General features: G+C 38.6%; 1 protein-coding gene across 2 annotated transcripts in view; it reads right to left on the minus strand.

Annotated features, from left to right (window-relative positions):
* Positions 1–24117, minus strand: part of ELMO1 (engulfment and cell motility 1) — a 301790-nt gene that overhangs the window by 140984 nt on the left and 136689 nt on the right. For both annotated transcript variants that reach the window (XM_054273352.1, XM_054273353.1), the window contains 2 exons: positions 20409–20513; positions 7368–7476 (listed from right to left, as the gene is read on the minus strand). In XM_054273352.1, coding sequence (XP_054129327.1) covers positions 7368–7476; positions 20409–20513 — 214 coding nt within the window. The remainder of the gene's footprint in view (positions 1–7367; positions 7477–20408; positions 20514–24117) is intronic.

Raw genomic sequence — 24117 nt, forward strand, 5'->3', positions numbered from 1 at the left:
ATGCACAGAAATTGCACCAAACATCTGAGGTCTCTGAAGCTCCTTTCCTCTACATTTCAAGTGAACTTTAAACCCCTGAATTTTATTAAAAGGTTTTTGTCTAACTTTTCCTTCTTCAAAGCATGATTAGAATATCACAGAATCATTTAGGCCACAAACACCTCTCAGGTAATCAACTCCAACTGTAAATCTGACACTGCTAACTCCATAATTAAACCATGTCCCAGAGTGCCACACCTACCCATCTTTTAAATACCTCCAGAAATAGTGCCTGAACCACTTCCTGCACAGCCAAGGCTTGGCATTGCAAGAAAGAAGTTTGCTGTATTTTTATGCTCTTGGGAAACCAAGAAGTGCTGTGGACCACACCAAACAAACAGCTAACAAAGCTCTACAGGCCCAGAAGAGATGCAGGGTTTTTGAAATGGGAGATATTTTGGAGAATTTATTTTTATATTTTTTCCTATGGAAATAAATAAAAATATTTTAACCTATGGAAACTTATTCCTATGGCAATAATCCAAATTACTTTAACATTTCTTGTTTATTGTCACATCTGTCTAGACTTTTAAGCTGCTACTTTATGCACTATAGACTATTTTTAAAAAGTTAAAAATCCTGGAATTGGGTTCCAATAATCACATTGAAACAAATTACAGCTGTTATTCTATCATGCCATCAAATTTTCCCAAACTACAACTTCCAGTAACTGCAGGAAATCAACATAATGACTTCTTTTTTCTCCTCTCATAATTCTTCAGCTTTCTGTTCCACTAGCTCCCTAGCAGAGCACCCTTACAGCTAATGCCTACACTTGACTCCCAGTTTGAATTTATTAGCTTTTAACTTCAGGTCTTGATTCCTGCTGCCCATTTCAATACCAGATGAAACCAGATGAAAGAGTTCTTCAGTCTTAATCAAAATAGCTTTGTTGTCTTTTGGATACATTATTCAGTTTCTAAAAAAAAAAAAAAAAAAAAAAAATGGGCAAAAAGCACCCACACCTCTTTCTTGGCCCTCAGTGGTTTTTGAGTTGCTCTCCCTGCACCATGCTCTTTGGTATTAATAACAATATTAAAAACTGAGAAAATGCAATTTAAAAGAAGCTAAAGAATCTCGCACCAAAACCTCAATAAGATGAAGCACTTCAAACCTACAAAACAAGTTATGATCCCTGCTCCAAGAAATCAAAGACCAGACATAGGGCAGACAGTAGGAAAAACACTAGAGGATAGTGGGCATGCCAGCATTTCCAGCTAACTGACCCAGCAGTCAACACTGTACCAGCTTTGAAGCCATCAGTACCAGGTGTATAAAATAACATTCCTAAATCTGTCTCACTTTCACTCAGAGGTAAAAGTCAAACATCTTGCTTAGAAGGTGTCTGCAGCTCTGTTGCTCATATTCTCACAGATTACAGTAGAAATTTTCTAAAGGCTTCACACTTTGCTATAGCCATGAAGAGACTGAGTCTTTTTAGAGTAAGAAGAGGTTAATTGCATAGAAATTATTTCCTCTCTAGAAAAAGAAAGCTTCATTTTGTCTCTCCTGCAGGATTGTGCTAGCAAACAGAGAGGACGGTTCAATAAAATAAGATTCTGCTTTCATACAAAAGAAAAGTACAGTTTAGACTACTGAGCAAGTTATTAGTTTTGCATCAAGAAGGACAAGCATATTTAATATCCATAAAGTCAGGAATGGCTAATTTGAAAGCAACACTTCCAAAGGAAATATTCCCCCCACCCCCTTCCCTGCTACAAACCAGTTTTCCAATGTTGCTTATTTTCTAGCCTTCAGACACAATCTGTTTAATTTTTGCTATGAACATGAGTTATATCTGTTGAGGTGATGGTTTGGGCAAAATGACAAAAAGGTGGATAGGTAAAAATGAATGCAGCAAAAAGCTACAACAAAGGAGGTTGGAATATGTTTTAAATTCTTTTAATGCATTCATAATGAAAGTTCATGATGAAATAGAAAATTGCTACCTTTCACTAAATAACTCTTTGACCAGAAAAGTTTTTCAACTTCCTAACAAACATTTCTTGACTCATAAAATTGTTCATTCTCCAGAAAATGAAATTAGAAGAAGAAATGCAAGAACAATGCCAGTAAAAGAAAATCTCCTCTTTTATTTACTATTTTTAGTGCTTTATTCTATTTAAACTTAAGGAGATGGAAGAAGAGCGTAAAAAGGCAATTAGCTTTCAAGCAAGGGGAAAATAATTTCAAATATGACATTCAGTCATAAAAATATTGCATTTGCTACAGCAAAAGGAAAATCAAACCACATGAGCCCTCAGGTCTGGAATGCTGATCCTGAAATGGCCAATGTGCTTCCAGGGAAAGGCCAATAGAAACAAACTACACTGCACACTATGGGCTGTGCAATGCAGAGGAAAAACTGCGCAAAGAGAAAAAGTGCTTCCTGACCCTTGCAGCAATCAGCCTATTCCTTGAAGCATGAGATTTGATTACCTTCATCTCAGTGGGCACAACCATGAATATCACTGGATCCTTTCTAATGCCCAGTACATTCTAGCTGAGAAAGGGACACCAATGTAAGAATTTCTAGAGCATTTTGATTTTGGAACCTGGGCGATAACTACAGTAAGAAATCTAGGGAAAAAATATGCACATGAAAATACATGCATGCATTTAGATCTCTTTTGAGGAAAAAAAAATATTATAAGTTAATTTCACTCTAACAAATCCCATGATAATTAAATTCCCCATGCCAGAAAAGCAAAAAAGTCTCAAACCCAAAACCAAAAGCCCCAGGGAAGATATTTATCTGATAGAATCTTTAGGGCAATTCATACATAGATATCTGACATGTGGGATATACATCTGTGGTTTGTCTTAAAACTTGAGTGCAGATTTTTGCAAAAGCCCCAAAAAGCACCCCCCATCAAAACAATCAAATAGGAACACTGGCAGTTGAACATCTGTGTCCTGCTCAAAAATGCACTGAAAAATACATGAAATCTGACATGCCTTAACTACAGAAAAACTTCAGCCATGCAGCGATTATGGTGCATGGCTGAAGGCTACTTTAGACTACTGCTCTATACAGTGCATGCAGTATTCATTTATCATTCCTCTGCCAGCTGCAAACCTCTTCATCTGCTTAACTGCTAAACAATTTCACTTGAACCTGTATGGAAAGAAAGTAACAAGGCCAAGAAGTTTTACTAGTATAAATCAGGTAACATGGTCCACTACCATTTCCCACCAGGAATGAGAGTTTCAGGGAATGTTGAGGGTAGAAACAGTGTCATGTGCTGAGCAGAGGTGCAGAGAGCTGGACACTGTAGGCTCAGATCAGAGAGCATTGGGGTTACTGAAGCAAAATGGTGAGCTTCTCACTCATGACAAATACTAGGTTTAATGAACCCCTAATCTCCCATTAAATATACTAACTCCAGTTCTGGAATGCCAAAGGTTTTCTGGATATAATTTTTAATTTTTACATTTATCTGCAATGTTACTCTCTCCCTGCAAAGCTAGAAGTCTGTTCATGGGCATTCCTTCTCTTCTTAGCATATATGACATGCACTAAAATTTGAATAAGAGGGAAGGTGGAGGTTACCTCAGCTTTTGTAGATACTTAGGAGGAGCTACGAATCGCCTCCCCTTTTCTCCTCTTTGTAAACCTGTCAGTGTACTGGAATAAGGAGTGTCTAAGTACCTAACTGTACAGGAAGAGGAAGATTGACCACTGGGTCACAGTGTTCCTGTCTGATGTCATCACCAAGATACAGAGGACAAAAAAAAATCCTCTTGTTCAACAAGATATACAAAGGAAGCTATTACTGCAGAAATCAGAATTACTACAGTGTTTCCTAAGATGAGTGCCTGGGCAAGTACTCATTGAAGACATTCTGTTCAATGCCTTTTTAACAGCAACAGTAGCACAAGATTAAAAGATTTATGGTTAAATATCCCACTCTTTCCTGAATCAGAAGTTTTAGTGAAGAGGCTTATGGATATGTTGCATTCTAGCTTCCATGTTACCAAAACACTACACCAACCTTCCTCTTAAGTTTTACCTCCTCTACTCTGCAAGTCCACCTCTGTAAAGCAGTTACCATATGCTCAACTCACAGCTTGCTCTTGAGCTTTCTCTATTTACACAGGATCTAAACATACACTTAAATGCCTTGCTGAAAAAGAGATGAATTTTCGAGTCATGGACATTTGGGAATCAAAGTCAAAGAATTAAGGAGTCCAGAACCTGGATTTATGGATATACAAAAGTAGAATAGCATGCCTTTAACATTGTCTTGTGAGTCCTTTCTGGGATGAATGTGTGCTTGAGAGGACCAAAAAGAAATAGCAAAATGTCTTCTTGTTGCCCAAAGGTATTTCATACGGTGGAGCAAGGGGAATATAATCAGCATTAAAGTGCTCTTCATAAATAATGGACAATCTAGCAGCTTTTATCTACTCTGCACTTTAAAATAGAGTTTCTACTGCTGAATATTTCACGAGCAAAAGGTCATTTATTGTGGCTTTTAAATTATACAATTCAGAAACTGTAAGGAAAGAAAGTTCTACATTGCAATGCAATAATAGTGAGTTTTGAGAAACATGGGCCACCTTAAATACACATTTTGAAACCTACCACATACAAACTCATGGGGACATCTTTGCCCTGAACTATAACTACTGGTTTTTAAGATGTCCAATCCTATTCAGCAATACAGTATTTAATACCAAGTGAAGCATAAACCTTAACATACACTATCCTGAGCTGTCAGTTCTAGTTTGCATTTCTTATCAAAATACACTGCTGATCACAGGTCATTTAGATGTGGAGCCTGACAGCCATTTTCAGGAAAATTATTTTCTGCACAATATTTTAAAGGTGTATTTTATTACAGCCTTTTCAAATGACAATTAGAGTTCCACATAAACAAAACCATTAAGGAAGCACACTGGTGAACAGGTGAATTGTCAAGATGAGTTAGAAGTAACCTTAACTCTGTCCTCTGTGAATATAAGGCCACGACACAGACCTACTGCTGCGTCCAGAGACAGATGTTCTGTGGGTGTAGATCAGCACGACTTTACAGAAGTCAGTCACGCTACATCTGGTTTCTATCAACAGAAGCACCAGTATGCTTCTCCTTAGCACCATAACATTTACAGCATCCCACACCTATAAATGACCGCCACGGGAGCCTGCTGCACTTCAGCACACCAAGCATCCAGAGACTTGCAGCCTCAGCAACACTGAAACAAGAGCCTTCAGAACATTAGCAGGTAACATCCCTTAGCCAGAGCTATCCTCAGAGAACCTTTTCGTTTTCTTTTTAACCTCACACTTCCAAACCACAGAACTACTCTAACAAAAAAAAAAACCAAAAAAAAAACCAAAAACAAAACAAACCCAAAACCAAACAAAAAAACCCACAAAAAACCAAAAAACAACCCAAAAAACAAAAAGCCAACCCAAAACCCACAAACACCCCCTGTCCAAAACAACAAAAAACAAACAACCAATCCACAATCAAAACAAAAAAACAGATTTTAAAATATCAAAATTCCTTTTGTTTTTAAAACAAAGGTATTTTCTAGATATAGTAACTGAGCTCCTACTCCAATTCCTCTTAGCTTATTCACAGTCCCCACTTAAAAAAAAAAAAAAGATGAGGAAGAAATTAAAACATGAAAGGATCTATCTGCAGAAGTTAGAAGCAATCAGGACAAACAGTATCATACAAAGCAAATCATCAACATACAGCCCCCTGCATATACAGATGCCAAACCTGTCTATGGCAAAAAATAAGTTTATCGAATGACTTATCACACAGCAAGGAGGAAATCTGAGACACCTGGCTAACTTCAAGATCAATCATCTTTTTTAGCAACAAATTCCAGTGAAAGTCCCATGAAGTGATGGGACATGCATTAAAACACAATGTACAAAGCTATTCTTTGGGTTTTAGATATTCTTCTGTGATTTTGTAAAAATAAAATTGATCTTTAGCACTTATTTCAAGTAGGCTTACAGCTTTATTGAGATCATATGTCCCTCCTACATTTACCAGCAGAAAAAAATCAGGCAGATCTGTCATGCGTGATTTGGCATTAGACACCTCAACTGCAGCAGTAAGGTTATTTTAAAGAGTTGTGTCTGCTACAGTCTGAACCTTATACAACACACTATCATTGCCAAACAGCTAAAATAGTTGCTAAACTCTTTATTTATAGACATAGTGAATGTGGTCCTTAATAACTCTGGTTCACTTAGGATGGTATTCAAAAGCCAATATTGTCTCATTTGTCTGGGTCTGTCAAACACAAATATCAATTTGGAAGCTGCAAGAAATGCACAGGTTTTATCCTGGCCCATTGCACAGAGGCAGTTGTGGGGTTTTTTTGGTCAATAAATTCTCTCAAGACATTACATTTAAAAACTTCAAGTGTATCAGCCAAATTATACTTTTAAAACAACTTTTGATGCCTGTTGGCATCAGGGCTAGTAGGAACAATGATATCTATGGGCTCTCTTGCTGCCTTTTACATTGCTCTTCTCTCATTACATTTCATGGACATGGGTGTAAAGATAAAAGAAAAAGATCTTTATTAGGGAAGAAAATTCAAAAGGAAGATGCCTCTGAGGGAAGCAAAGCATCTCAGTTTTGCCCCCTGCTTCTGCAAGGAGAAAATGAAACTTGTTGGTAGAGCTTGCCAAAACAGACTGCAGCTGGATCCAAAACATTATTGATGGATAACTGAAATTTAGACGTATCAATAAACACCAACACGCTATACTAATGAAGATACAGATGTGCTCTTCTGTTTGATAGTATCTAACAATTTGTCAAGGGACTGTAATTGAAGCCAAAGACAACTTGTTTACTCCGTATTAAAATACAGTAATTAATATCACACTTTCAGAGTAAATTTTATGTCTATCATCTGATATTTAGATAGAGCTTCAGATATCTAAGAGAAAACGGGATGTGTCAGTTTAGATTAGCAATCCAACAAAGAATGACCATGATACTTATATAAAATCAACCTATGGACAAGGTTGTGGAAGGTAACAACCACGAAGTTTCCTGCACCAAATCACCTGATGGGAAATTAACTGACTCCCCTAGAAATGATGCAACTTTCCTGCTTCTTATAGAAGAGAGCCAAAGAATAGGTGCCCATTTCCCCTATTCCACCCTCATCCCTGTGATGCCATAAACCAGTAGGAGAGAGAAAACAGATTCAGTCATTCTGAGTGCCAATGTTCTACATGGATCTATACCCAAAAATGCTTCTTGGAAGAAAATCCTTGCGTTGAAAAAACTCAGGTATCACTGAACTCACTCCGCAGTTCTTAGAGGGCAAACAGATCAACTTACGTAGCTCTCCTACTTTGAGAATTTCACACAGCATCTTTGTCAGCTCAATGCTGCTTCGGCCAAATGGGCACTCGTGCTTGTCTTCTCGACTGCTGTTCTCCAGGACAATCTGAAGGTGGAATCAAAATGGAAAACAATCAGTTTGAAGAACCCATGAGCTGCGACACTGTTCTCCACATCCAACATTTACAGGGCATATCAGACTTAGTCTAGGAAACTGTATGGGGAATTCAGGAAAATGTATTTTAATAAACCTTAGTCTTTCCCACAGCTAAATAACCTATGCCATTTATGTCATGGCTTCAAACTGAAAGAGAGTAGGTTTAGATGAGATATAAAGGAAGAAATTTGTTACTGTGAGGGTGGTGAGGCACTGGAACGGGTTGCTTAGAAAAGCTGTGGATGCCCCACCCCTAGAAGTGTTCAAGGCCAGGCTGGATGGGGCTCTGTGTAACCTGGTCAAGTGGGAGATTTCCCTGCTCTGAGGTTGGAACTACATTTCTGAGGTCCTTTCCAAACCATTCTATGTCTGAGGCAGTAAGCAACATATAAACACAGTGCTGTGCCATGACCAGCTGGGAAGTTTTGCCATTGCTATGCAATGTTGCTGTTCTGCACCATCCTGACTTGGAGAAACTGAAGTAGAAGCCAAAGAGAAAGAAATAGTTTCATTTTAAATTTGCTGGTTAAAGGAAATTAGGTAAATTATTGATAGGCATGAACACACCTAGAAGGATCTATAAAACCGAGACGGAATTTTCATCATTGTATTCAGTCTTCAAAGTAGTCTCAAGTGATAAAATCAAACAACACACAAAGGAAGAAAATGTCTGCATTCTCTCTATTATGAGAATTTTTTGCTTATGTGCAAAACATTTCAGAGAACAATCACTCTTGTATCAAGCACATGAATGGTGCAAAAATGACTGAAGGAGAGTCTTTGCATTCTCTATTGAGCGACACTGTAAAATAAATGGAAGAAAATAACTCCTTCTACATTTATATACCCATTAAGTTCTGCCATATCTGATACAGTGGAGACAGTTTTCCTTGGCACTACAACTAAATAAGAAATGAAAAGTTATAAAAATACTATAGATTTCACGGAAGCAGTGAGCCTGAAAAGAAAAAGCAGAATAAGGTCTGGGAAAAAAAAAATGAAATTGTCAAAACAAATTTGAAGCAAAAATTATCTTTGCAGAACAAACTTTGCCACTTTACAAAAAGAAAAACCTCATCCTAAGCAGCTGATCCATAGCCTAGGGATGAGGGACAGAAGAAGCAAATGATTTTCAAAGGTAAGATATTTTGCCAAGCAGCAGAGAATCCCAGAAGATCTCACAATTTTTCTCACAAACAGGTGTTTAGACACTGCTCTCTGCCTTGCATTCCTCCTGTCTTGTTGGCCCCCATCTCCATCATGGTTTTTGTTTGGCTTTCTGTGTTGTTTTTGGCTTTTTACTTGTTTGTTTTAAATCGTTCTATTTTTACAGCAAAGAAAGGTTTGCAAAGGGCTTCGAGGCTGGAATTCCACCCAAAACCAGGAGGAAAGGTGGAGGGGAGAAGCAGTTCAATACTGGATGACACTAAAAACTTTCCCTCACTTCTCAGATCTTGGTTTTGACTGTTTAGGTCTAGATGGAGATTTGCTTCTAGTCCTTCTTTCCTGTGAAGCAGCTACATGTGGGAAAAGAGTGAAAATCCTAAAGCAAGTAGGAAAGTTATGTGCTTCACACAGCATGCCAAGGTCTCTTCAAAAAGCATCTATTTTAGTCCTACAGTACAAAGGGCAGCCTCTAGCTGCTCCCAACCCTTCACCCAGGGATGTAAAAGGGTGGATGCCCTCTGTGTTATGAGAAAACATGATCTCTTGGGTTTGTTTTCCAGTGCTGCTGATATTTCCTTTGGTGGCTTACACTTCCCACAGAAGCTTACCAAGTCATTAGGGAAATGATATATACTTTATCACCACAATTTTTTACTGGCCTTTTCCAACAGTACTGTGTCATGTTCCAGAGTCTGCCAAGAGGATTCTTCCTTGTAGAAGTTTTGATTTAAATGCCAGGCAATTGCTCCATGTCATCTCTGGGTAACAGTAAATCAGAGAAACACCCCTGCTATTTTTGTTTTACGTTGCTGCAGCCGCTGTTCAAGAAACATGTGAATATGACTTTATATTCTGGATGAGTCATCCTGCTTCACTCTCTCTCATGGAGGACAGAGCTACAGTTCTACACACAAAAGCAGAAGTAGCACCAGCACAATGGAAAGCTGTGTGAGTCAATACCTCCCTAAGATCACTTCCCTCATTCTTTTTATTACCCTGTTTTATCTCTCACATAATAAAACATAAAATCTGCATACTGGAGCAGGGGGTTGCTTCGACACAGATTTAGATACAGCAGAGAAACACTGGTAATAAAATCAATGGAGAGGCAAATTGAAAGGGCAAGGGGGAGGAAGAGGGAAGCATGGGGATGTATTTCTGCTCGCTTCTGGCAAATGCACTTTGTTGAGTCTCACATTAACCCGACATATTAACATTTCATGAGCACATAAATATTTAATGGTGACACCATATATGCATATAATGTAAGACAGAATTACAGCAATCAATAAGAATGCCAGAGAAATAGTTAAAGCACTGTGTATTGCTATACAGCAAATTAAATGGCAATTTGAGTAATCAATATGTAAAGCAGTCTTAAAATGATCCTCAGAAACACTCTCTACAAGCATCAGTTTTTTTAGCATTTGCTGTACAAAATAAAGCAGTGCTGCCATGTCACATTCCTTTAAGAAAGTAAGATGGACGGCCCTTTACTGCATCTAAATATCTGTAGGCAAATTTGACAGATATGGATCTTCTGCAGGAAACAGCAACAGTAAAAAGGGAAAGAAAAAAAATAGGTTCTTATAAATATCCAAAGAGAAATCATTCCTAGTCTTGGCAACAGATTTACAACATTCATTATTATATTTGTAATACTCTTTTCACGACTTCACGACTCATATCCTGTTCCAAAGTAAAATGCTATAAATAGAGCTGATAAGGACATGGTTTTAATGTTATTTCCTTTATCACTGTGGTTACAGAGGAGAAATAAGCAGGGATGGACACGTTCCCTTCATAAAGTGGTGAAAACAATACCAGGGAAAGAAATATAACACACAGCTCAAGACAGAAAAACATTTTGTTCTATCTATAGAGCATACTCCTGGCTTGAGTCACGTTTTTATCACAACAGTTATTTTACCACTGGAAGGAAAGTAGTGAGGAAGCTGCAAGCCCACACAACCTTCCTTTAAACGGAGGTCTATCATTAATGCTCATTAAGTGCTTCACCCTATTATCTTCCTCCACCTCCCCATCAAAAATCCACAGTGAGCTGCAGATCCACCAGACATTCACAATCAGCAGCCCCAATGGTTAAATTTTGCTTGGGGAAAACAAATATTCAAAAGCAGAGACCATGGACATTACAGTAGAATTCCTGGCACCACAGAATCGCAGAATCATTTAGGTTGGAAAAGATATTTAAGATCATCCAGTCCAACCATTAACTCAACACTGCTGAGTCCAGCAGTAACTAAGCCATGTCTCCAAGCGCCTACATCTACATGTCCTTTAAATACCACCAGGGATGGTGACTCAACCACTCCCCACAGCAGGCTGTTCCAGTCGTTGACAACCTTCCCATGAAGAATTTAGATATCCAACCTAAACTTCCACTAGCACAACTTAAGGCCATTTCCTCTTGCCCAGTTGTTTCTTCCTTGGGACAGGAAAACTCCTACCTTGCTACAACCTCCTTTCAGGGAGTTGTGGAGAGTGATAAGGTCTCCCCTGAGCCTCCTTTTCTCCAGGTTAAACATCCCCAGCTCCCTCAGCTGCTCCTCATTGTGCTCCAGACCCTTCCCCAGCTCCATTGCCCTTGTCTTGACAAACTCCAGCACCTCAATGTCCTTCTTGCAGTGAAGGGCTCAAAACTGAACACAGGATTCAAGGTGTGGCCTCAGCAGTGCTGAGTGCACAGGGATAATCACTGTCCTGGCCACACTATTGCTGATCCAAGCCATGATTTTATGGGCCTTTTTGGCCACCTGGGCACACTGCTGGCTCACATCCCACCTTACTTCAGTACTATCTTGACACTGGTTTGCCCTTTATTGCAATACTACAAATCTATTTGGCTGCCCTTTATTCTGATACTACAAATCTATTTCTGCCAGTTTTTCCTGTCTTCAGACCTTGTGAAGTTACAGAATTGGGTAGGTCAAGCATGGAAATGCAGCTTATAATACACTAAACGTTATACAGTTAAAAACCAAAATAAGCTCACAGTACAGGAGTATTAAATTCTGCAGATTATCTTCTCTTCCTCTTGTGTCTTTGATCAATACTGCCCATTACCATGAGGCAGAAAAAAAAATCCACCATAATGTGTAGTATTCAACAACAATGCATATTTTTTCTTTAGGGAAGAGCAAAAAAGTCCAGACAAAAATCTCAATAGAAAAACAAAAGAAAATTACCAAGAGAGGGCAGGCAGGAAATATCTTAGTGATGTTCTTTGCAAAAATAAACAAGAACAAAACAATAGCAGCTCAGAAAATGGAAGGGGAAAAAAGAAAAACTGAGTGAGAGAATCATAGAATAAGAAGAAAATGAATGAGATTAATTAACTAGCAGAGAGGAAAGAGGAAGAGGTTGAAAAATGTTTTTTAAAAATGTAAGGAGGCGAAATTTTTAGGAAATCAGTGTTATCCATATTCTTGACAGTTCTACAAATGCAAGTCTGTAGCCTGTTAAGGCATGAGAATTTGACAGTATTAGTAGTAGAATACAGTTCTGTACAGTTATTATTATTTTAAATTACCTACTATATTTTTCCATCTATCTATGGAACTAAATCCAGCTGGTGTCCAGTCACAAGTGGTGCACCCCAGGGATCAGTATTGAGCCCGTTTAACACCTCTGTCAATGATTTGGGTGAGGGGACCAAGTGCCCCTTCAGTCAGTACACAGATGATGCCAAGGTGGATGGGACTGCTGATCTGCTGGAGGGTAAGAAGAAGGATCTTGACAGACTGGATGGATGGGATGAGGAAAACAGTCTGAGGTTTAACAAAATACCTACCAGTGGCTTGGCCATACGATAAAAATTTGTTTTAAAATCTAATTTAAAAACCCCCAAACTTATAATAAAGAAAAAAAATGTAAATATGCAAAATTAATAAATAAAAACATTAAAAGTTATTTTTTAATTTAAAATAAAATAAATTTCAGTATCATGCCAAGATCACAGGGAAATAATGCAAATTTCCCAGCAGCAGAAAAACTCCTTAGAAGACACCAACCTCAAAATCAAAAAGATTTTCTAAATTTATGGCAGTGTGCCTTTATGATTTTCCATTGAATTATTCATTGAGTCTGTCACTACCTCAGGATCCCAAAATAGACCCTCAGAAGGCAGTGGACTATGTGAAGGATTTTCCACACTTGACTACTATGGGTTTTAAAGTCTGCATCAGCTTCAGTAGTGAAGCTTATACCTGCATCTAAGAGTTAATGACTGACAAAAGGCAAAATTTTGAAGACAGGTATCTTCAAAAGCTTCCTCATCAAAATCCAGGAGGCTGAAACCACCAGACAGAAACATTTCTCCTTCACTAAGAAGAAATATCGACTTAGCCAGTCCCTTAATCCTTCACATTAAAGATGAAATTGTCTCAAAGCATATTGCCCATGGCAACTGCAGATGTAATTCTCAGATTCCCGAGCCAAAATCAGAGCTTGGCAATGAAACAGAGATGCATTGTGATTAGGAAATAAATACAGAACTGAAAGAAAGGCAAGATCCACTGTAGCTGCATTAATACTTCTAATAAGTCCCAGAGCAGGCAATTCAACGAATATTGCTGCACTATTAAAAAGGAGCATTTCTACAGACCAATTTTATAAAATGATCCTGTCTTAATAGAGAACAAGCTTTTTAGCAGTCTGCTGCAGGTTAATATCAAGAGGTTCAGAGAGCTATTTAGCAGAGATCATAAAATCCTCCTTAGACCCAAAATGAAAGGTCAAGCAGCATTTAAATATCCAGAAACTGCAGGGATTCTCTTCCTTTTCTTGACACTGCTTTTTTTTTTTTCCCTAAGCCTCCTTATCACATATGGTAGGCTTCACCATTCCCTCTTCATTTAGGTGCTTTAGGTGAGTCTAAGAAGAAAATCTTTAAGATATGCTTCCTGAGAAGGGTACGAGACTACTGCAAACAGACCCGGTTTTCATTCCTCCTCATCACCAACTTTGCTTTCTTCCTAAGGTAGCTTGTCATTTGCTTCAGCTTCAGCATCAGTCTTCTTCCAACATCCTTCACTCTGCATTGTCCCCTGCGACGCTGTATTTTTAATTTCCAATGCTTCCTCTCTCTCTTATCTCACTCTTCCTTGACATTCCTGAGTCATTATAGAAATTTCTCATGGCAAAGCTAAAATAAAGCAACAGTTATTTCTGTCTGCCTCTGGAAGATACTAGAATTGCAATTTAAACAAAGATCTGGAAGAAAACTTGAGACCTTCTACAGATATTGAAAAACAAGAAAGGGCCACTGACATGTGAAGGCTTAACATTTCCAAAAGTTGTTTTTTTTTTTTTTCTGGAAAATTAGGATGAAGTTATACTTTTCAAACAAATGTACTGCCAAACAATCTCAAGCTAAATATGCATGATTCTGCAGGTGCTCACCTAGCAATAAATTTTCATTCTCACACAAACACTTTAGCTTATGAAGCATGACTGCAATTTTTATTTTCCATCTAAAGATAAATATGCAGTGGTTTGTCTCGCATCTTCCCCCTTTCATTGCAGAAAAACTGTCTTCTTCTTCTCTCTATGAAGAACCCACAAATAGTGGTAAGGCCCAAGACAAGAAGGCTCCATTGCCCTGCCATCCTCAGCAGCAGCACCAGAATGTGCTCTTCAATTTGTATGCCACAGGTATGTGAGAGGGCAATGAACTGGTCCAGTTTGGAAACTACCAGTCAGGTATTCCTCTCCCTCCATGCCACCCACAAATGTAAGAAGGTAAAGTTTTTCCTGAAGTTCTCCCCTGGCTCACCAATGGCAGAGGTGGAAGGCAGAAACCTGCAGTATCTGTGGAATATAGCAGGTTTTCGAATTTTTTCTTTCTTTCATAATGTAAAACATGCCCTATGGGCACCCTAATTTTATTGTGGTATGGCTGTATCTGAGAAAAACATCAACTTTTATAGCACATCAATGAGCTTGGCAGCCAGAGTCACATCACAAGTGCTCTGGACATGGAGTAAATGGGAAAACCCATGACAGTCAAAAGCTAGTTTTCTCTCCTCATGCATAAGCATCTCAGCTTTGCAGGTGGAGGGACTGTGGCTGCACAAAAACTAGCCCAATCTTTGTATGCTACTGCTGCAACCTTGGTGTGATTCAAAACCTTTTGAGGACAGCTGCTAGGCTTGCATCAATTTCTGGGCCCTTTGGATCAGAATGTAATTTAGACAAGAGCTGCCATAAACCTGGGAACGTTTAGGAGAGCTATGAATGGTGGAAAGTGATCGGAACTCATGCCTTATGTATCCCACTGCACATTCCACACAGGGCTGTGCAGAGAGTGCCATGACCCCCTCAGAATTCCCTTCCTCAGTGCTAATTTCGTGTCTGTGCTGCAACCAGCCACTCCAGGATTTTGCACCTTTAACTGCAGAGGGACCCATCTCAATCCCCCTCAGTGATGGAGACCCTCAGGGCTGTCATGTAAAGGAGAAACATTGTGTGATGTTTGGGAAGAAACAAAGCACAGGCAGAAAAACACTTAGATATGTGAGTGGAATGGAAAGCTTGGCTGAGAAAAGACAAGAACACATTAATAATCTGGGAACCTGGCTTAGGCAATTAGGTCTCTTTGCATTCATTCATGAGACTCACCAGGAAGACTCATGTAAAAAATCTCATTTTTCTCTCTATATTCTACAGAAAAAAAGTTACATCTTTTCCTACCATTTCTGGGAGGGGAGGAAATCATGGCAGAAATCAAGCTCAATTTTATTTCAGAAAATGCTGAAATTATATGTTGGACTCCTCATATCTGATCAGGAGAGAGTGAGTAGGCACGAGGAGACTTTGTGAATTGACGGAAGGATGTGTAGGCAGCCTCCTATACAACAACTGCATGGGCTAGAAAGTACACGGCAGACAGTCTGACTGTGACTCAGCCCATTTGGGTTCTGAAAGGTCCCTGCAGGATGCCAGCAATCTTCCTGCCTGCATCACTGGCACTTGCAAACAGCACCTGCTCCTCCTCTCTGACTTCTGAAAGCTTCAAATGCAAAAGAGCTCCCTCCTCAGCCTCCCCAAATGTAGCTGCTGGGGAAGAAGTGTCGCTGCATTACAGCTGTGTGAGTAACCAAATTACCAGCTCAGCAAACTCAGGGGAAGGGGGATTTTCTAGTACTGACCATAAACTAAGTCATCTTCTAATTTTCAGGTAATCAAAGTCATTATTGGTGCAACCAAAGTCCATGTGTTGGGTTTTTTTACTTGGAACACTGTAATAACTTTTAAAACTTGTTTTAAATGCAAGAACAGAAAATCTAAGAGCATACCACTAACTATCTTACACATCACTCACAAAAATTTAGAAGCATTGGATCCATCATAAATGAAACCAACTTTCAGCATGGATTTCAACACTGCCTTCCAACCCCAGCAATAATCTTTTATATGGAAAATCTTACTTGCAATATCAAACAAATATTTGAACAAAATAGATAAAATCAGTAGGAAAAGGGATAAACTTTTTCTTCTGCAGATGAGACTTGAATTTCAGGCTAGAGTCAAATGATATTATTCCTACAGATGAAGAGCCTACTGATCTAATAAAGGGCAAAGAACTGGACATAAACTTGGCAGCCACCTGGACAGAACCAAAAATAGGTGACTAGCCAATATTCAGACCCAAAGCTGCTAATTTTATCTGTATTTTCTGCCAGAAGCACCAATCCCATGTGCTCAAACAAAATGATGAGACACAGTATGTGTCCTCTCAAGGCAGAATCTGACCCCAAAGCAGCAGCGAGTCCTGCTAGAATATAGCTGGTCAGAAACACAGAAGAAAAATACAGACAAGCCACCAATTTGTCAGTCATCAAATTCATTAGAATGAGAAAGGTTTTTTCCACAGACTCTTTACACCCAGAAAAATTAAAAGGCACATTGCTACAAGTTACCAGTAAGAAAAATTTCAATATGTCTGTATTGAATAAAGTCTGCCTTCAATGGTAACTTATAATTTTATTTTTAAAATTAGTAGAATGTGAAGCTGAAGTAGTTTTGGAAAGGAATAAATTGAAAGTAGGGGAACACATGACTTGTCTGCTGCAAAAGAACAAAAAAATTATCTGTCACAAAGCTTTATTCCAATCATTTTCTTCTCTGTTAAATTTAATTATACACTCTAGTCGTCCTATAATTATGGATCTTGGGAAGCTGCCAATTATTTCCTGTGGAAAATTTTAAAATTTCTTGCAGAAATTCAACATTACTTCCATCAATGCATTCCATATACTATGTCATCACCTTTTAAAAGCCAAACCTCTGTAGTGATTGATTATTTAAGTGCAACATGAAAAAAATCCAGTGCATATCAGTCACTGATAGCACCAGAGAATTAATTAAAGAGAAAGAAAAGATAACTCAACAGGAAACTAATTCAATAGGACACTTTAAAAAAAAAAACAAATGATAGCTAATGACACCACACAGTCAAAGAGAACGTTTGGGTTTTTTCCCATTCACTAAACAATCTTTCTACTGGAGGCTCCAGTCATCTTGTATGGCAAACAAAACCCTGAGGTTCAAAATCTGTTAACTCAAAGTTTGTATAAACACTGTGTTTATCTGAAAGAAGACAGCAAGTAAAGAAAACATATTACTGCAATATCAGGAAAAAGTACACAACAGGGAAAAGGTGAATGAAAGAAGTGGATTGTGGGGAAGTAGTTAAAAGAGACTAAAAGAAGGGGAAAAGCGTAGTTATTTTTGTTTCCTCCTTCACTGTGTGACACCCATATTTTCACCCCCAAATGCCTTTTGCTTTCAAGATGCAGAGTTACCCATCTGCTGCAGTGCCTTCACACCCATCTTTAACAAACTGCAATTGCATTTACTCTTCCTACTTTAGTGTGCTAAAGTACATTAGTTTTCTACTGGTCTTTGAAACCCCACCACCAGCCCCCAAGAGGGCACCTCAGTTTCAGACATCCTTCCTACCTAACTAATCTATTTATTATGCAAATTACTTCTAAGCAGAATCTCTTATGAAAGGCAGAACAAGGACTGAAAAGGGAAGAGATTACTTATTGACTGCATTCTCTTCCAACTTCTGCTTATCCATTATTTTCATTACTACAAGAACTAAGGGTCATGGAGCAGGGGCATCCTAAGAGCCACAGGTCAGACTGCAGGGAATTGTGCTGCCCATTAAAATGCAGCACTGCCAATACGCTCACTGAAACCATTATGACTTCCTGATAGTGTCTCTTAATACATCACATTCTATCAGGGAAAACTTCAGATATTCCCAGTTTGTATCAAACCAGCTCTGATTTTCAGCCTCAATTTCTAATTATTGCATGGCAGAGATAGTATCTGGAGCTTAGGAATTAACCCATGGCATAGGAATCAATTGAATTGCAAAGAGACAAGTTGAAAATAATCTCTCCTCCTAGGAACCAAACTATTTCCTAGTGTCAGCAACGAAAAGAGTTCCTGTCAAACAAGTTTTTCAGGATGCAAGTATATAGCTGAATGTATAGCTAACTATTTCTTGTGGAAGCTTCAGCTTGACCACAGGAGGAATTTTATTAGGGTACAGGAGTAGAAATACATCTAAAAAATAAGCAAGGTCAACAGGCTGTACAAGTAGAGCAAATTGGCATTGTGGGAGGTTTGGGAGCCAAAGGCCATGAAGGAAAGGTGATGCTAGATGTGAAATAAGGGAAGTGCAAAAGGAACAGGCATGTCAGGGCCCACAGGAAATTACTGTACACCAGCTAGCAAGTCAAGGAGATGAAGAGAGAGAAAGTAGGTGTCTTTTGCAATCAAAGACTATCAACGCTGTAGGAGTTGCACAACACCATCATCTCAGAGGTGTTCCTACTGTGCCAGCAATGCTGTATAAACACTAAGTAGAACTCCTCAGAGTGGTGGATAGACTAACATACTCCCAAAGCACATTTACAGTCCCCAAAGCAGCTTTAGGCAAGCAATTGAATCTGAGAGTGCCTCTGCAAGGCACTTCCAGTGGATGTGTACTCTTTCTCAGGAGGGAAATACATGAGGCAGTCAGGCACTCCCCTAACAGGGACCATGCAGGAATAAAAACAGGCAGCTCAAAACAACAAAATTCTCAGAAATGCAGCAGGAAAAACACTGTGTTATAGAAACAGAGGGCTGAGCCGGCAGCAAAATCCTTTCCAAAAAGTGGCTAATTACATGCTTCACTGAATCCAATTTTTAAGACAGCATTTGCAAAATGAACATGAAAAAATAAGAAAAACTTGAGAGATGTCAATGAGAGTTCTATTTCAACAGAATTTTTGTCCTCTTTCAAACGTTTCAGACTTCTTTAAAACATGTCTGACCCATTTGGAAGCACTGGCTACCTCTAATTCTCTAAACTGAATTTTTATAAGTATGAAGTAGCACAGTCCAGATCTTACCAATTTTAATGAGAAACAGTAAGCAATTTCTTTTTATAAACAAAAACACTATTCAGCATAGTTTCTCCAGAAAACCTGCTCTTTGTTCATCACCTGAGGTAGTCCTTGATTTCAAGGATTTATAGGGATTGATAAATACTATTGTACTGCATACTACCACAGTGTCTTTTTCAAGAGTTATTGCTAGATTCAGACAGAGGAGAAAGATCCATTTAAAGAGCAAATCCTACAATCCCATCATATGGTATTATGTCCATACATATCAGCAGGCCCTTTGCAAACCTATTAGAGCTTTGACACCAATTTACTTCAAACAGAAAACAGATGATAACATATATTAACAGATCATTCTTGACTGACAGATCATTCTTGACTTTTAGTGGAAATGATTGGTGTTTCTGCTGTTTTCTTGCTATACACAATCTTCTTTAAGCTGGTTTGCATGAGCATTTTTCTTGGGGAATTAAACCATCCCTATGAACTCCAGACACCAACTTTCATGATTATCCTCCCTTCCCATCTGTGCTTGCTTGGTTTATGCTTGGCAAGCACTTGATTTCAATAAAGTTCAGGAAAAGTTGTTCTCTTCAGAGGCAGGTATTATTCAGCTGTATGCCTCTTCTTGTAGGGATGCAACACATAACCTCCTCTAACTACCTCTGAAATAACCTTGAAATAATGTAGGAAGTGGAGTGGGCACGGGACAGGAATGGGTTATACATGTAAATCATGATGCTTTGTACATATTTTACTCCTAGCATGACCTCTCCTACAGCAGTAGTTTTAGTGGAAGCATCTTAACTCAGTACCCTGCCAACTTGGTCACCTCTCAAAGCATTTGATCTTCAAATCCTCCTTTCCACAAAAAAAAAATACTGTCAGTTTTTGGTAGCAGGTCAGAGATTTCTGCATAATTACTCCTTTCTGAGTTTATGGTCATCCATTATGCATCTGACAAAAGCACAGGCTCATTTCTCTTCTCTTTGCAGGCCTAAGCAAAAAGGAGCACTTGCAAAAAGTAATAGCTGAATATTTGACTCTGCAATAGAATAGAATAGAATATTTGACTCAGCAATGACAGTCAAGACAACTGTACAGCTTTCTCCCAGGCCTATTACAGACTTACATCATGTTTTAGTGTCACATGGTTTGTCTTCCTAGAGTTTGCTGTTAATGATACCAGGATTTTGAACCTCCCCTCCAAAGTCAACTGCAAACAGGACATAATTACTGTGAGCAGGCAACTGCAAAGATCTCCATGACAAGAGGAAGCCTTACCCGAATATAAGCATCCTGGTGATGTTTGGCAAAGTACAGCATGTTGTCAAGGGCCAGCATTCCAGGAGGGGTCTGCGTGAAATCCAATGCTGGGTTTACATGATTCTGCAAAAAAAAAACAGAGCAAGATCACTCAATGAGCTCCTTTACAAAAGCTATCAGTTCCCTAGTGTTGGTGAGCACTGTGTTAGCGTGCTGTGTCAAAAAATGTTTGGCAACAGAGCTCTTTTTGCTGAGCAGAAAACTCTTAATAAGGAAATTGCCCATGCCTGGAAAAACTCTACAACCAAATGCAGCCACTATGAGGCTGGCATGTCAGTAATTCACTTCTGTGAATTACAGCAGCTGTGGAATGGAGTTTCCCAAAGACTGAACTCTTTAGAAGCACAGATACCTATGTTGTTCATGGAGTTAGACGCCTTGGTGGTACTACAGACTAAAAGTGCATAAAAATACAGAGAATTGAGCCAACAGACACCAAAACACCTATTTATACAACTGTTAGGGAACTATTTCAAATAAACCACAAAAAAGAGAAAAAAACCCTACCAGACCAAATAGCTGTATTAAGTCTATTGGATCTTGTGGACTCCTGAACACAAAGGGACTCAGATAAAATTTTAAGTGAAAATAAACAGATTCATCTTGTGGAATGCAGGTACATTTTTTGTTACATTCTGAACCTATTAGTTTCCTCCATGGAACTAATGAATAAACATACCATATATAACTAGAACTCATTAGCTTCCACATGCACGTACATATTGCAGACGTTCAGTTTCACACACTACATGAAAAACTACAGGTGCCCAAAATATTTACTAACTCAGCTGATTTTTTGATTGGATGCAATGAAATGTACATTTGAATAAGCTTCATGGTTTATTTGCCAGGCTGCTACAAAGAACCTGCTCAGAAGTCCCAAGAATATGTCTCCATCAAAAAATGCCTCCTTCTGCTAAGCTCTTTTTATCACCTTTGCAATGTCTCCTTCTCTACTCATCATTCTGACACAGAAAGATACCCCTAGCTCCTTTTCAATGGCATTTCTATTCTGTGAGACCCAGCTGACAGGGACTTTAAAAGTGCATTTACTACCAGAAATCTAGCAAAGCTCAGCACAGGTTTCTACGATTACTGCATTTCTGCAGTGTGCTCAGGGTCTGATCCACCCCTTCACTGATGAAAGCATGGGTTTTACTACTTTTCCTTCTGTTGAGTCTGTCAGGCCATAAGGTGGTAGAAGTGAGTGATTCTACTTTTTTGCCCATTTTAGCTTCAGACATACTATATGTTGGTTTTAGCCAGTCAATAATTCACAATCGCATAAAAGATTAAAAATAGTAGAAAGCAAAATTTATACATTAAGGTGCCTGCTGCAACTTCAAAAGTAGACAAATATATTATTCTGAAGATGGCATGCAGAACCTGTTGGTTGTACATTTCCAGATTAGGGCTATTGGTGTACAAGCAAAACAATCACAGGCCAATTAGGGAATCAAGAGGATGCCTAGAACCCTGGATTTTATACAGAAAGATCTATGTGATAAGTATTTAAGAAGGGTAGTTGTAGTTTAGGAAGGGAAAACAATGTCTTACTGAGTTGTAAGTTTCAAAAACTCCCCTTTACATTTTTTTTTCACTTTCATCTGCCCATCCGAATGACAGACAATAGCCTTTCATGACTATTTCCCCAACTCAACTTTTCATTTTCCACATTGATGCATTTATCATTCAGAACATTTAAAATCAGTACAAAACTGCTTCACACACATCACAAGCCCCACAGACTTCAGCTTCTGGGAGAAGAAAACTTCCCCTCCTACAATTTTCAAGCGTTTCAAAAAGGGCATTTTAAGAGAGGCTGAGTCTCACAGGCACACAAATGGCCTCCTCAATCCAGCATGAATATCTTACAGATCCTTCTCTGCATTTGAAACTACCTCCAATTTGGCCATGAAGTACAAGTCCTTAGGGACATCTCTTGATACTTTACTGTGCCATGAGATCCATGAGGTCCGTTTCCTTGGGAAAGCTACTGGGAACCACAGGATCACCAGTCAGCAGGGTGATCCAGCTATTAAAATACTATCCAGCTATTAAAATACTACTACTAATTTCACCAGCATTTACAATGGTAAAATAAATGCAGGACACAAATAAAAAGCCTAACCTACAGTTGCTTGAATAGTTTTTTGCTTCATCCCATTCTAAATCAACAAACAAACAGAAAGGACATGAGGAATCTCATGACATTTAGTAAGGATGACTCATTTTGTCTCTTACTATCACTACTAGTTCTATGTTCAATCAGAAAAACCATCTCTCCATCACTTTTATTTTATCTCCAAGTCAAGCCTATAAGCCCAGCTATTTTCAATTTGTTTCTGTTTTTCAAAAGTTTCTGTCTCGTGGGATGCCAGTATAACTAGGGCTTGATCTTCAGCTCTGTTGATTTAAATAACTAGAAATACAGAAGCAGATAATAGCTGAGGATCCACAAGACAGTTCTGGCATGTGTGAGACAATACATTACCTTCAATTATTCTTGAAATTCAAAAGGAATGTCATTCACTTTGTTCCCTTCCTTCTTTCTCCCTCCCCCTAAAATCATCCTTTTCTTAACATGATGAATATTTGTGGTTGAAATATTAAGTTATTGAGAGCAGGTTTAGAAATGAGATACAAAGCTACATTATCTAAAATGCTGTAGTGAATAATTCAGAAATAAGCAAACACCCCACCTACAATATAATTTATTAAATACATGGAACACAGCACTTCAGGCATATTTATTGCATCCATTTAGTACAAAATCTATGGCATTTTTTGCTTTATGAAAAGCTAGGAGTAAGAAATAAAAAGGAAACAGATTTGTTAGTTCAAATTTTTCAGATAATTTTTGATTTTTTTTCCACTAGGCTGAGTAATATCTTTGCATTTTTCAGCTTCAGCATCTATGTGGTATTTAACAGCTTATGCTCTTATGCCACACATGTTAACATACCAGAACATTCAAGAATTTGTTAGCCAACTCAATAGGATACTGTGGGAACAAAAGTTCATTGCTTTTGATAAGATGAAAACTCAAAATCACATCTGCTTATGCTATTAAAAAAAAAAGTAGAAAAATATCACGTGGCATGTTTCGCAATACGATAGCTATTCTGGCTAAATCCCAGTGCAGTAATTACAGACAACCTAGCATTCTAATGCAGTTCTGGCTGTGTAAAGCTTTCTTCTGTACCCTGAAAGGCTTCACTGTCTTACTCCTGGCAGCAATCTCTGAGGGATGTATGGATTTCACTGCTAGGTACATGTCCTCACACCAAGGTGCCTGTTCACAGCAAGGCTGTACTGTCTGTAACTGCTAATGGAATAAGGACCATTTACTCCTTACATTATTCCTAACAGCAATATCTTCCACATGAACATGCTGAAGCACAGGAACTATTTATTTCCCTGCATTTCTAGGTGATTAACATACAAATTTATTTCTCTCTTGACAGGTATTGACAATTTACCACAGACTTTGCACCGGTGCTGTGTGCAGCAGCCACACAAATCAGTTGCCAAATCATGCTAGTCTGTCCTGAAAGCAGTATGGAGTAGGTGCCAGATCCAGTAATAGTTTTCCCAATCCCAAAGCAGCTCAGGTGAATCCCTATTCTGCATGCCTCACTTTGGTAAGAGGCATAACAGAAACACA

This window comes from Melozone crissalis, unplaced genomic scaffold, assembly GCF_028551555.1.
Source record: "Melozone crissalis strain CALT ecotype California unplaced genomic scaffold, PUWL_Pcris_2 ptg000016l_1, whole genome shotgun sequence".
In the NCBI taxonomy this organism is placed as follows: Eukaryota; Metazoa; Chordata; class Aves; order Passeriformes; family Passerellidae; genus Melozone; species Melozone crissalis.